Source organism: Colletes gigas, unplaced genomic scaffold (genome assembly GCF_013123115.1).
Source record: "Colletes gigas isolate AHSC1104 unplaced genomic scaffold, ASM1312311v1 Colletes_gigas_Sc00041, whole genome shotgun sequence".
Taxonomy (NCBI): domain Eukaryota; kingdom Metazoa; phylum Arthropoda; class Insecta; order Hymenoptera; family Colletidae; genus Colletes; species Colletes gigas.
Window position 1 is genome coordinate 1,227,047 of NW_025106670.1, and position 14,635 is coordinate 1,241,681.

Here is a 14,635-nt window from a genome sequence, read left to right on the forward strand (position 1 = left end):
TTAAATCAAGGTTTCTAAAAAAAAGAATGAAAAAACGTAACAAGAAATCCAAGTTGTTGCATGATTATTATATTAATTATTATATTAAATACAGGAGAAAAGGAGAGATGGATATATTTAATAGTAAAACAATTAAATCAGGCGATCGTTTCCTAAAAAAAGAATGAAAAAACGTAACAAGAAATCCAAGTTGTTGCATGAGTCTTGCGTATCGTTTAACATTGATGACAAAGTGTAATGAACCTTGCTACACATACATACGTATACTCTATCAAATAAGGACATGCAAAGAGCTTATGCGATCTAGAACGAGCATTAACCTCACGTAGCATGTACATGATTTTTAGGGACGTTTAATATCCTGACGTAATACGTATAAAACATTAATGCACTTGATTATATAATATACTGCAAGATTCATTATAAACATTTGAATGTTTTGCCTTGATTGAAATTACTAATTGTTACTAAGGGGGAATGGTATGCAATTTTAACACAGTTTTAGCTTCACAGACATTTTAATAATCAACTAATATTTTATATATTCGCTCAATGCGTGGAAATAAAATTGAATACTGTTTCTACAGGAATAACACAAATCTGCGAATGTACTTCTCAATATGGATATTCGTGCTTGTGCAATTCAGACGTGTTCGTAAGTCCTTTTTTTAATTTTAAATCATATCTTTAATTTCGTTTAGATTTTAGTTAATAATCTTTTTCATTTTTAGCACGATAATTCTAAATATAAGACTCATGTCAGAGAATTTAAGGCAATTTTTTCTTCTAATAATAGAATAATAAAAAATTCAAATTCAAGGTTGATAATCATAAAAACAAACATACAATTGCTGTGCTTGTACGATGTTCAATTTCTACACTCGTGAGAATGAAACCACCAGTATGGTTTAATCATTGAATGACTCAAGCAGAAACCTATTGAGTTGTGTAACAATAGGACATTTCTTCCTAGCTATGTCATCAAGCATTGTCACTTCATAGGCATTTAAATCCATTATACGGGTTTTATCGTACTACTATGCAGTTTACCCGCCCTTTTGTTCACGCAACTCACCTTTTGTTCTTGTTGCGTACATAGAACGATTAAAGATTGATTAAAGATTCACCTAATGGTAATGTTTATAAAAATACAGTGCTATTGACGTTCATAGACCATGTTTCCGGGGACGAAACGATCATAGACTCATCGCGAGGACCATGCGAGGGCTACAGACGCGGCGAGGACGATCTTCAGACGTTCGATTTCATCAGCAAGCTAAAACTCGATCTACTGGAAACGCATTACGCCGGTCTGACGAGAGTCAGAGGTAGCAATCGCATGCAGACTGCCTATAGACTGGAGAAAGACATCGACGTGACTATGCCAATGAAGTATGATTCGATAAACGGTGCTTTCAATCCTCCAAACAAATCCGTTGAAGGGATAGACCGACTACACCATATTCATTTTATGGCCTTTGCTAGGAACATACTTCCGAACGGACTGCCAGAGGAGTTCAGCACAGTGTGCACGTTCAGAGCCAGGAAACTGCCTAAGTACACTTGGCATATTATCAGAATCGTCGACGTGGAAAACCAGCCCCAGTTTTTAATCGCTGTGAACCCGAAAACTCTGACCCTGGACGTGTCCGTGAAGGATGAGAAGGGGGAACTGCAGACCACCTCGTTCTCAGCCGATCGCGTGAGTAGAATTCCATGGAATGTTGCGAGCAGTGTTTGGAAATAACGATAACACTGATTACGGTTCTTGGAACGAGCATCATTGGTGTAGGTTGGTTAATAATAGGTAACCAATTATATTAAACATGAGAGTTACATGAGAGTTACATTCCAAAACACAACTGCAAATATTTTGTTACAACTTCAATTCTACTGGTAGAAAATAAGTAACTACTTTGATCATAAGGATTTAATTTTGTTATGGTATTAATTTAACGTCTGGAAAACTGTTGCATAATTGTTAGTCCTCTCCCTGAATGTGTTGTGGTGGAAATGAGGTTGGGAACCACTGCACATGGGTTTTCCTGTAGCTTTGAATGGCCATGTTCCTTTCTGGGGTTTCCCCGTAACCTTTTTGTAGACCTTGACCTGTGTATTGTATTTTATTACCTAGGTACCTGAAAACTAAATGGTTCAGGGTCGTAGGGAGCAGTTTGTTCGCTCCACCTAATTCTTCTCAAGAAATATGGCATTTAGTAGGTTTAATATAGTGTTCATGATTTTTTATAAATTAGATTTTCTCATTTTATCCACTTTTCCCCCACAGATGGTTCAGTCAGTTTGGGCACTCAAGGATTTTAATGGATAAACAGAAATTTCATTTGATTGGTCGTAACAATAAAGCCATAAAGCCATAAAGTCAGTAAATGAAGCTTCGAACCTTCAGAAAAATTAGAATTTCTCTTTTATAGCCTAGTGCCATCGAGGCCATTTAAACAGCTCATTTTTCATTTCATCCTTGGAATTTCCGAATCCAGGCGTTTTATGAGTTTACGAGGAGCATTGTTAACGCATGCAGAACTTCTGCGACCGATATTCTCTACCTGAGGGTCAGAAGAAAGGCGAGAGTGAAGCGCAGTTGGCCCTAGCTGACTCTTATCTCTGTGAAATGGACACCATGAGTTCGTGGAATCCATGACCAAAACAGGAAAGAAACTCTAGACATATACAATCGCCACAAAAGATAATTTTCGTGACATGATCAAAGTAGTTATTTATAACCTACCAGTTTACCATTGTTCGAATTTAAAAATATTTTTACAGCAATTAATATCGCAAGTTTAGTTATACAGGGTGTCCCGTAAATAGTGTGAAAGCTGGAAATGTAGCTGGGACAATTCTGAGCAATAATTTCCTTTGCAAAAATGTCGGATGGAGCTTCGTTTTTGAATTATTAACAAAAAACCCTGAACAGCTCTGAATGCGCCGTGATTGGTCAGTGTTTTTCGTTAATAATTCAAAAACGAAGCCTCATCTCACATTTTTGCAAAGAAAATTGTTGTTCAGAATCAGTATACCTGTCTTTATTGTAAAAAGAATTCACTAGAAAGATAGTTGACGTAATTGGCGGTCATAATAGCCACACATATCTCTGCGTATAGCAATGGACGTTTGAATCCGTATCCTCAAAGAGATTCGAAACTTTCGAGGCTGGGAGGTTTCGAATCTCTCCGATCATTATTCGAATCCAGACAGTCTCAAGAGGTCTTGACATCTTAAACGTTCTCGAAACATTTAACGAGCTTTAAATGCTTCAGTCTGAATGCTTCGGTACAAACGATGTCGTCGACAGAAAATATTGAATAAAATCTGAGAAACATTACCATATTTACGTTTATATAACAGCAAGTATATTTCCAGTAAACGTGGATAATTATCCAGGGGAGGAATTTTTATTCGAATAATGAACACGACATTTTTAATCACTCGTAATTTCTAATAAAATTTACAACTTTGTATATTTTTTTTTAAATTCTTTCTACAATTTTCATCAATAAAGAAATGAATTTATATCTAAAGCAATGAGACGTCAAAGAAATAGAAAAAGCAAAGATATAAGTAGACCAAATCGTTTCTGTCAATCGTATAATTCAATATTCGATGGTTAATCGCCGCTTGACACGAATTTCTCTGATCGGCTGACCTGATTACGAAGCAATGGAAATACGCTGGTGAACAGCAAAACACGATTAAATCGCCGAAAGTCGATCGCGTCTCCAATCTCGAGCACCGTCGTGTCAGGCCTCGTTTGGACCCAAGCACCTCTTAAAAGTGTCATCGACGATCACGCGATGATTAAAAACGGTCTACGAGACCGCGGACACCCGATGCATACTTGAAAATGACGCGTCGATCCTTTGTCGAACATCGATCGCGTTGGGCGTAGAAATTACAGCATTGTGAGAGGAAATTATTTTTGCAAATATCTCGAAAACAAAGGGCGACCTTCACAACAAATTTGAAGGTCATCGAAATTGGTGAGGAATAGCTAAATTAAATAATTACTTTTATTTCATTTAAATATGTCATCATTTTCTAGGTATCAAACTATTGAAAATAGAGGGTGGAATAAAAAATAATCAGGATGATATAATTTTTAATCAAGCTTTATTAAAATAATTGGAAGGTTCCTCTACACGGTTTGAAAGAAACATACAGAATGAAAAGCTTAGACCCAATTGGTCCTAAACTGTTTCTAAACAAGCCAAAGAAGGGGCACAGCTGCCCCCTCTTGACTAGTTTTTGTCCCATAAAGAAAACTTTCTCTTCTAGAAGAGAAAAACCAACACAAAATTGTGTATAAAATTCTGAATCAATAATGTAATTTTCCAAAAATATACAGGGTGTTTCTTCTAACCCAGACTATGTAATATAATTTTTAATGTGACTACCAGGGCTTTTTTGGCCGACTGTGTGTGTAAGATCGCTTAGATCGATTAGAATAGCATTCCTCGTGACATTTGTAACGCTTCAAAGGAGCTCGCGTGAACCACCGAAAGGGGAATCACCGCGTTGGTCGTCGATGACTGCTATCGCTCGTTCGCGTTACACTTGGCGAACTCCGAAGTTCGTCAAAGCGTGACACACGAAATTTGATAAGACGCTCGATCGAAACAGATGTTCGACAAGAACTGGCACAAAATTAACGTCGGAGCGTTCAAGGATAAATTGGTGGTGTACGTCGACTGCGAGTACGCTGGCGCTCTACTGGCGAAGTCTCGAGGACCGATTAAAGTGGATGGCGAGATCTCGATATCGAAGATGTCCCACAGCAAGCTGACTGTACCGGTAAGTTCCATCATGCGTCTCTTAAACCATATACATTGTCTATTAGAGCCAGCGATAAGACCAGCGTCGCTATTAACAAGGACCTAGGTGCTCATTAATCAATTTTAATTAACGATTTAACTACCCTATGTTCCTTAATCTTTTGTCGTTTACTGTTTTATAGATCTTCTAAATAGAGAGTGAACATCATGCATCAGGTCGCTATACAGGGTGTTCTAGAGGCCAAAATAAGACAAAAATCAAGAATACCAATTTGTTGATGGAGGCTTCGTTAAAAAGCTATTAACAATTAAATTCAAAAATTTCAAATCGTTCTAAAAAAATTATATTTAGTTACGGGAGTCAATTATAATGACTTTTGGTGATTAGACACACCCCTGAAATCCTACGCATTTTCGAGAAAAAAATTCGAGTAGATGTGAAATTTTTCGGCAAATAAAAACATTTCAAATCGTTCTAAAAAAATTATTGTTAGTTAAAGGGGACAATTACAATCATTTTTGGTGAATAGACATACCCTCGAAATCCTATCCATTTTCGAGAAAAAAATTCGAGAACTTGCGAAATTTTTCGATCGGAAAAAATATTTGAAATCGTTTTGGAAAAAATATCTCCGACTGCGGGGGTCAATTACCATCATTTTTGGTCATTACACATACTCCCGAAATCCTACGCAGTTTTGAGAAAAAAATTCGAAGAGATGCTGAAATTTTTTGACGGAAAAAATATTTCAAATCGTTTTGAAAAAATTATTTTCGGTTGCGGGGGTCAATTACAATCATTTTTGGTGAATAGACATACCCACGAAATCCTGCGCATTTTCGAGAAAAAAATTCGAGTAGGTGGTCAAATTGCCGTTCTACAGCCACAACTTTAAACATTAATAACTTTTTAACAAAGCCTCTATCGAGAAATTAATATTCTTGATTTTCGTCTTATTTTGGCCTCTAGAATCCCCCATTAAAATTTTTCCCAGGGTAGCCGAACACCCTGTATAAATTTATTTTGAATATTTCTTCCATAATGTAATCAGAAAATTAATCATAAATTCAATTTAAATTTTCCTGTAATTGTAAACCATATATATACGGTGTTAAATTAGTATGAATGTGTCTGTCGTGTGAACCACAATCATATAAAAATCTGAGTCTATACAATACAATAAATTTGAAGCCATTTGGTCAACTATTATATAAAGAATTTAACTTATTTAAAGTTTTAAGACAGAAGCTATTATAATGGCGTTAATTTGATGAATTGAAAAAAATTCTGTTGTCGACGTATTTTTAAAGACATGTACTTTAAGATTTTATGTACTTTCAGAAAAAAGAAAGCTTGGATTTTGAGAAATTTTGAGAAGAAAACAATCCATGTATGACTGAATGAAAAAATACGAATGGAACTCAATGGATGCAGTTTTCTAACGCAATTGGATGACCGTGTTTAACGAAACGTTTTGATGATAGTTCCCAGAACGTCAATTTCGTCAAACTCGGTGAAGATCGCGATGGAAACAAGTTCGCGAACGCGGATTTCGTAGAAGCTTATGGCACATCCGCGGGGGATGCTCGCGTTCGAGACAAATGTATCCGTCACATGGCGCAATTAAGAACCACTTAATTAATAAACACTTTGTAATGAACGAGGCTAAAGGCATAACTGGGACAAGCTAGATTTAGTGCCACATTCAAAGTCTAAGACCGTACCGCGCCTAGAAAAACGTGTTGACTGTATTATTAGCCCAGTTTCGCGAATAAACGAAGGATAAATTTAGTCATTTAACAGGAATAATGACGTAATAATAAGACACCGACTTTCTTTTGATAAAAAACGTATTTTCTGTTAGATATGGTAATTTGTTTCAATTCTTTCCGGATATTGACTATTCTTTCTCTATTTTCAAATGTAAAGAACATTCAAAATAACGCCAAAAAGTAGCAAGATGTCGTCCAGGGACTTATATCGGTATACAAAATTCCAAAATCAAAGTATATCAGTATTTTAAGTCCCTGTTTGCAACAGTCTTCAAAAGTGTTAGTTTCAACACTCTATTTATATCAAAATAAAATTCATAAGATTCACTTCTATGTAAAACAAAATTTTGACCTATAGGAAAGAGTGTTTAAAAAAAAATAAATGAAAAATACGTAAAAAAGTAGCTTTTTCTGACAAGAGTTCAATTTCAACGATTAAAATTTTTGTATCTTTATTTATTTCTCAAAAATGGAAGGGGGGTGCTACTTGCTAATTTCTGAGCTCATTCTACATATGTATATGGTTTCCCTTACATTTAAAATAGAGTCGAATAATAATTTGAAACGTCCCTCTGTGAAAAAGTCTTTTTCAGAAGAAGATTCTGTTTATAATTTTTGATTGTTGAAATTTCTGATTTCTGTTTACTTTGAAACGTTTCTTTAGATCGATATACAGTGGATGGTGTTAAATTGCGATCCAACGAGACCGGAGAGGGAGACCTGCGAGGAACTTCCGGTAAGGCCATATATTTTACAGAAGTTCGCAATCCATTAAGATCCCTGCGGTTGTAATTAACGCAATTGCAGAAGAGCCTTAGCAACCCTTTATTGCCCCAGAGGCGCCGGGGCTGCGAAACTATCTGTCCGCGGGGGCCCCCTGGAATTAATGGCACGGATGTGAGTCGTCACTTTTCTTTATCGATAAACACTCCCCATCTAATGGAAGAACTTGCACAATAACATTAAATTCTTTCTTAATCTCCACCCAGTGGACTCTGGGTCCATTCAGATCCGTGCAAACTGTTCCTTTTGACGTTATAAACTTTTCTTTTTTGATAAATAACTTTGCAATGAGCTTATCAAATTAACAACATTAAAAATTTAATCAGAAACTTTGTCTTAAAATGTAAAATAGTAAATTTCAGAGTTGGACTAAAATGGGCCCCAAGTCCCCCAAGTGTTTTGCTCCAAAAAGCTTGTTTATTTTCCTATTTTAATTACATCAGCTTGGTAGACAAGTAAGCTTTAGGATAGAATGATTTTTTCACACTAAATTCATCAAAAATTAATACTAATCACACTATGTTAAAATGGAAACACTGATCCCCTATGCTGATTAATACAATAGGCTTTGGTAAGCGTACAAAGGCGACCATCTTTGCTTATTATCAAAACAGAAACATCTGAAGCTCAATAAAAATATTTCTCTCTTCAGGGCTTGGCTGGTCTACCAGGAGTACCTGGACCCCCTGGACCAACTGGAGAGGCTGGATTACCTGGACGACCTGGTTCACCTGGCACTCCAGGTGAAAAAGGAAAAATGGCAAGTGCTTGCAAATGCCTCTCAATTGCATCATACACAAGAATTTACTGATAATTAAGATCTCTAACAACACCATTGCATGTGCAATTAGGGACATACAAACTCTAATATTGGTCTGAAAAGCAATTGGTCCAAACGTGCAAGCTTTCAGGTTTCCATGTAGCTTCGTTGCATGACAGTGTCATTTATCATGAATAAACTGCGGATTTTTATGCAAAATTAATAAAATAAGAGCTTCGTAGAGGGTTCTTTCAACCCCAAAATACAATAATTCTTATCTTACTCGAGTTTTTCTTGTATTTTTGCATATTAATAGTTACTTATATTAATATTGTAATAAACAGCATTCTAACGTTTTTTGACAATCTAAATTTCCCATAAATGCATAAATATCCGCAGTCTAATCATGAGTTTAATTTCTGAGATCATTGATAGAATGTTTAATATGAGAAGTTTGCACCCTATGTATAATACAACCCCATTGTAGCACCATAAGACTTCCAGTTGTTCCCATGATTGAGGGAGGTACTGAAAAGTCAACCGTTCTCATGGAATATCGTAGTTCTAAATGTAGCATTTGCAGTGGGTTTGAAAAGGCGGTTTCTCACCATGGATTTAAAGCGGGGAGCTGACAGCGGACGTGAGTAATAAACCAGCTGCATGGCGAATGTTCCAGTTCGCCAAGACACGCGCGAACGTAGAAAAATTACTTTCTCTTTTTCCTGTGACAAAATGGCGCATATGCTGTTTTTCGCGTGACCCTCAAAAGCCATGGGGAAACCAACAGATGACAGCCGTCAAAGTATTCATTTCCTTTCGTTTATACTTTTCCACCGTTCACTGACACGCTATTTTAAACACGTTTCATTTTTTCTAATAATAGACTGTATTTATTATTAATTATTAATGTTATATAATAAACTTTATCGAGGCAGAAGTCAGTTCCTCAAGTATTCAAAGAGTAATTCCAGTGTAATAGAGAATATTTCTCTATTAAAAGTTTCCTGTATTAAATATAGTGATTATGTAGAAAAATAAATATGTAGGTAGGTATAGTTGAAGTGCAATCAATTTATTTTTATAATTTGTATTTTGTAAGAGATCTTAATAATCTTTCAGCCATGTATTTCCAGACATTCTTGATTTATTATTGTGTTGTTCTTCAGGGCTCGCAGGGACTGACTGGTGCACGTGGTTATCCTGGGATTCCGGGTCCCAAAGGACCCATCGGTTCACCTGGACCTCCCGGATCAAAAGGAGAACGTGGAGAAAGAGTGTGTTAATTACTTTATTGGATACTACGAGCTCTGTTCACAATGTTACAATCTGTAAAAAGAGTCAGTTACGCGGAAGATTCAGATTAAGACTAGACTGCGGATGTTTATGCATTTATGGGAAATTTTAAACCTCAAGAAACTACAGAATTTAAGATTCAAGATTTAATATGCAAAAGTATAAGAAATACTTCAAGTAAGATACGAATTATTATATTTAAGGGTTGAGACAGCCTCTGCAAAGCTTCCGTTTCATTAATTTTATTAATAAAAATATGAATTTGCATAAAGATCCACAGTCTAATTATGACAATTGAAAAATTCAATATTATAATATTATTTTTGTTAACAGACCTCGTATTTCGCCGTATTATTGCCACGGAAACGGAGAAAACATTGCAGTGTTTATTGTGTTGCAAATAGGGGGACATGGGATTTCCTGGCCTGAAAGGAGATCAGGGTCTTCCAGGGCCACGTGGCCATACTGGACTTCCCGGACCACCTGTAAACATTAGCGATTATGGTGATATTCTATCGCGATTTCCAGGCACACCGGGCCCTCGAGGCTACCCAGGCGAGAAGGGTTCAAAGGGCGAGCAAGGCGAACGTGGCGACAAAGGAGGGCAAGGTCGTAAAGGTAGCTCCTCGACGTCCATTTTTAGACCTTTAACCCGTTAAAGATTAACACCGTAAAGATTTGACCGTGTCAAATGTTAAACGTTAGGGTTTAAACACGATTACGTTGATTCATCCGATCAGTAATCCTTGAAGTGCCCCGCGTAAACTAATTTAATCTTGTTAGAAATCGCGTGGAGTTGTGGGTGTCCACGTGAACGGGTGATTCATCGTTAAACGCATTATTCTTCGCAACGCAGGACGCTTGATCTCTGCCCCCTTTAACGAAACAGCGTATAAATCGATTAATCCGATCGTGTGCTTAATTCCTTACAAAAAGTATACTGACAAATCTTAAAACAATTGTTATCTTCGCATAGATCAAGTTTCATCCTGTTAAGTCCCTGTAAATCATTCTCATACCCTTCAAATCTGTTAATGCGTTAATTGCTACGTTGCAAAAGGTCATTGACACTCCAGAAGAAATAATTCCTCCCAATAAAGTGTGTCAACAGCCGTGTGTTTAAAGGTCGAGCACAATCGTTTTAATAGTCTCAGCCATCCAACCAACATATTTCCATTTATTCTATCTTCTCATTCTCCATATTTCTACTACAACTATACAGCTTATAATATATACATAATAATTATATTAATAATACACTGCATGGTCAATGCATTTTCAACAATCTCAGCTTACTTCTTCCAAATAATCCCATATATATCATTATCAATTTATTTAATTTTAACCTCCCTTTCTCTGCAATTATTAACAGATGTTTTACACAATCTTTTATTGATAACTACAAAAATAACTTAATAATAAACCAAACTTGCATAAAACATTCCTTAAATCCATCATTAGGTTTGCTAGAACAGATTTATTTAGCTCTAATTATCACACTTGATAAGATCATCTATCCTCCTATTTAAAACAGTTGAAAACATTACTCTGAAATAATTTATTTTACTTTCCCCTGAATTATTCTTCCCACGAGAATGATAGGATAATTAAAAAACGATTCCTCATCTGAAATATTATGTTTTATATTTCAGATAGTTTTTCTTTGGATCAGCATTCTAACCGGCATAGTATGCTATTGAATATTACTGAAAGCTATGATTCCAATGCTCTGTTGTGTGACACGAAGACGATATATTGTCAGACATATCGACGTCGACCTAAATACAGTCATTCAAAGCGATTGTAAATCAATTTGTTGCAATCTGTTGCAATACCCTTAAACCGATTTTATTATTCGCTGAATGTATGTCGTTCTCGTAATAGAAACTAGCAACAGAGCTTTTAACGTCCAGTTAATTGCTGCCATTACATAAACTACTTTAAATGTTTGATTTTTTAAGTGGAAATAAATTGAGAAACCCTTCTCTTTCAGGAAAATAAGTTTCACTATTTATAGTTGTTTAATAGTATGTGTTCAAAGTAGTTTCATAAACTGACATCTTAATATGAAATATTAAATTATATTGACAGTATCTATTTAGTTAAAATATCAAAGAAATTTATATTTTCACCTAAAAGACAACTTATTAACCTTTTCATAATATTTTTCAATTATTTAGGGCAAGTGTTAACAGTTTTCAGTTTTATTTTAAATGGTACTTATTATTTAGGTGAACAGGGGGACAAAGGTGATCAAGGACAAGATGGATTCCCTGGAGTAGAAGGTAAACCAGGTTTCCCTGGGCTTCCTGGCCTTAAAGGAGTGGCAGGCTTTCCAGGAATACCAGGGCAGCCTGGATTACAAGGTCATCGTGGTGAGACTGGTCCCTCAGGACCACCAGGAATTCAAGGAGCAAAAGGAGAGCCTGGAGAACCCGGTCGTGATGGTCTGTAAAATAATGTTATTGCATAAATCAATAATTAAACGAAACGTCATGTTCAGGTTTACCAGGATCAGTGATTGGTACCGTAGTACCAGGATCACCTGGCCCTGAAGGATCTCCAGGCACACCTGGAGAAGATGGTCATCCAGGGGCGAAAGGAGAACCAGGTCCTGTTGGTGCACCAGGTTTCCCAGGACCAGAAGGCAAACCTGGTGTCCCTGGTCCACTAGGATTGCAAGTAATTCACATCACTCTATCCTCAAATATTCCAGATATATTTCTCTCATTAATTTCATCAATTTCCCGTAAGGGCCCACCTGGTGTGCCCGGAGAACCAGGTTTAACAGGAATACGAGGAGTCGATGGTTTACCTGGAACATCAGGACCACCAGGACTCGATGGAAAGCCTGGTGTGAAAGGTGAACGAGGTCCACCAGGAGAGCAAGGTCAAATCGGACCCCGTGGCTTACCAGGAAATGCCGTGAGATTCATATTCTTACTATGCTCTCAATTATTGTATTAAAATTTAAGGTTAGGAAGTCTGTAGAATGTGTAAGTGGAAATGTCCTTTTTCAGGGTCCTCCAGGTTCACCAGGTGTCACTGGTTTCCCAGGATTGGAAGGAAGACCTGGTCCAGCGGGTGCTCCGGGTCCCCCAGGGCCTCCAGGACCAGCTGGATCAACCGGAGACATGTTAAGTACAAACGAAGTTTTGAGAAGCATCGGCAGTCCAGGAGTCAGTGGACCTAGAGGTTCACCAGGTTCTGCAGGATTGGTAAGTAATCCGTTCAGACATCAAGAAGAGAATCAAGTTCCAAATTATTGCAATCTATGTGACAGTAACAGGCCTGACAACTTCTATTTCATTGCAATGTTACTTAATGTCAGCCAGGTGAGAGAGGACCTCCTGGAGAACGAGGTCCAGAAGGTCAAATCGGGCAACCAGGAATACCAGGGAAGGATGGAGCGCCAGGATTACAAGGGCCACCCGGAATCAGGGGCCAAACAGGAATGCCAGGTCTTCAGGGAATCCCAGGCAGAAGTATCACAGATTCGGAAATTCGGGACATATGCACAAGCGTGCTGCGAGGTGGATATTCGTTCAAAACAATTAACAAAATTAGTAAAATGTTATAGCTGGGAAATCAGTAGCGAACTTAGAAACAATGAGTAAATTAGGAGAAAAAGAAAGTTGTCGTTTTCGGGGTTAGTTACAGAAATAGCACCCTCGAGGTGACTCATTCTGGGCACGATCTTTGCACACAGAGAGATAATTCGTCATTTTATTACCATCTATATATACAGAGCAGATGTCTGAGATGGCGGCAATGATGCAAGGTCCACCTGGTCCACCTGGCAGAGGCCGTCCAGGTCGTACTGGTTCACCTGGTCCACAAGGTCGTCCAGGTACACCCTCTGAAAAAGGGCTACCACCCCCATTTGCCTGCATTTTACCTCGTAACTGTAGAACACGATGCCAGAGATTAGGGAATTGAAACAGAAAGAATCCTGTTATGGGTTTCTGGTATCTTTTAGTGGAGAGCTAATAATATTTGCCAGAAATTCATAACAGACATAAACCATCCATAGCTTTATCGATAGTCATAGCGAATGGCGCAATGGGCATCGCCGTCATCGTTGCTTGAAATTCCACCTTCATCCTTAGTTAGAACCGGCATTTATCAGCGCCGTGATTCACGTACATGCAGATGCGCGTGATCCATTCGATTAACAATCGATCGATCGATCGGGGATTAACATCTCACGTTGCCGTGCGCCGATAAAGACGATGGAATCCTGCATGTGTCACAGAGAGGCTGAAAGAACTAACAGAGGGTCTACGAGGGCCACCCGGGTTGCCGGGACTGGCACGACAGGGCCGTCCCGGTCGAGCCGGAACCCGGGGCATCCCAGGTACCTATCGCTCGCAGGATCCCAACATATTCTTCCTGCTTCTCTTTTATATCAATGTAACAAACGTCACAGTTGCACCGAACTTTTGCATGTTAAAATTTAATTAGTAAAGCAAATTAAAATGTCCAAAACAGAGACAATATAGCATGTCTTGAATATCAAATATAGACTAGAATAGTGTTGCATCAAACGCAATTGCACTGTGATTATTTAGGTGATCCAGGCCATCCAGGTCTGCCGGGAGAACGTGGCTTCGTAGGGTTACCTGGACCACAAGGGCCCACAGGTCCTCAAGGCCCACCTGGTGAACGGGGAGAGAAAGGCGACAGGGGACCGGAAGGTGTTGGCGTCGAAGGACCGATCGGCCCAAGAGGATTGCCTGGTACTAAAAAATTTTTTGTTCAGTCGTTCCGTTTAGAATTGTTATTTATGTTTAATAGGGCCATCCGGCAACGATGGCGTCGGATTGCCTGGAAGGCAAGGAGAACGGGGCGAACCGGGCAGACCAGGTAAAGAGAAAAAAGATGCAAACACGTTTTTAAGATCTGGTACTGGTATTTTTAGTTTCGTTTATCGACAGGTCTTCCTGGAACGGTTGGTCCATCCGGGCCCCAAGGGTTACCGGGATTCTGCGAGTTTTGCAATTACCCGGGCGCCAATTACTTACAGTACACCCGCGGCAACGAGAAAGGACCTTAAAAACGTACTTCCGCTAGCGTGGAGAAGAATTAACGAGCTCACGAACAACGAACATTTATAGAAATCATTTAAATCACTGCCATACCAAGGTAACATCTTGTACCGATAACCTGTATTTAAATAAGACGATTATTTTGCCTTGAAAGAATTACTACACGTATTTAATATGTAGATTAATAT

The 14,635-nt window shown here is 38.0% G+C and overlaps 1 protein-coding gene across 1 annotated transcript; it reads left to right on the top strand.

The window, feature by feature from the left end:
* Positions 1–518: 518 nt before the first annotated feature.
* LOC122402891 (collagen alpha-1(IV) chain-like) lies at positions 519–14,526 on the top strand. Its single transcript, XM_043406048.1, has 19 exons — positions 519–655; positions 1,173–1,392; positions 1,486–1,702; positions 4,639–4,809; positions 7,228–7,299; positions 7,371–7,460; positions 7,999–8,106; positions 9,273–9,380; positions 9,804–10,017; positions 11,631–11,846; positions 11,903–12,081; positions 12,154–12,324; positions 12,420–12,617; positions 12,731–12,932; positions 13,148–13,249; positions 13,655–13,756; positions 13,971–14,138; positions 14,197–14,265; positions 14,337–14,526. The coding sequence occupies exons 1-19, from the start codon at positions 553–555 to the stop codon at positions 14,453–14,455; spliced, it is 2,829 nt and encodes a 942-aa protein (XP_043261983.1). The 5' UTR covers positions 519–552; the 3' UTR covers positions 14,456–14,526.
* Positions 14,527–14,635: the final 109 nt, after the last annotated feature.

Coding starts and splice junctions, on each gene's coding strand:
- LOC122402891 (XM_043406048.1), top strand. CDS start 553: ATGCGTGGAAATAAAATTGAATACTGTTTCTACAGGAATAACACAAAT. Junction 7,300..7,370: donor AGACCTGCGAGGAACTTCCG/GTAAGGCCATAT, acceptor ACGCAATTGCAG/AAGAGCCTTAGCAACCCTTT. Junction 11,847..11,902: donor TGGAGAACCCGGTCGTGATG/GTCTGTAAAATA, acceptor CGTCATGTTCAG/GTTTACCAGGATCAGTGATT.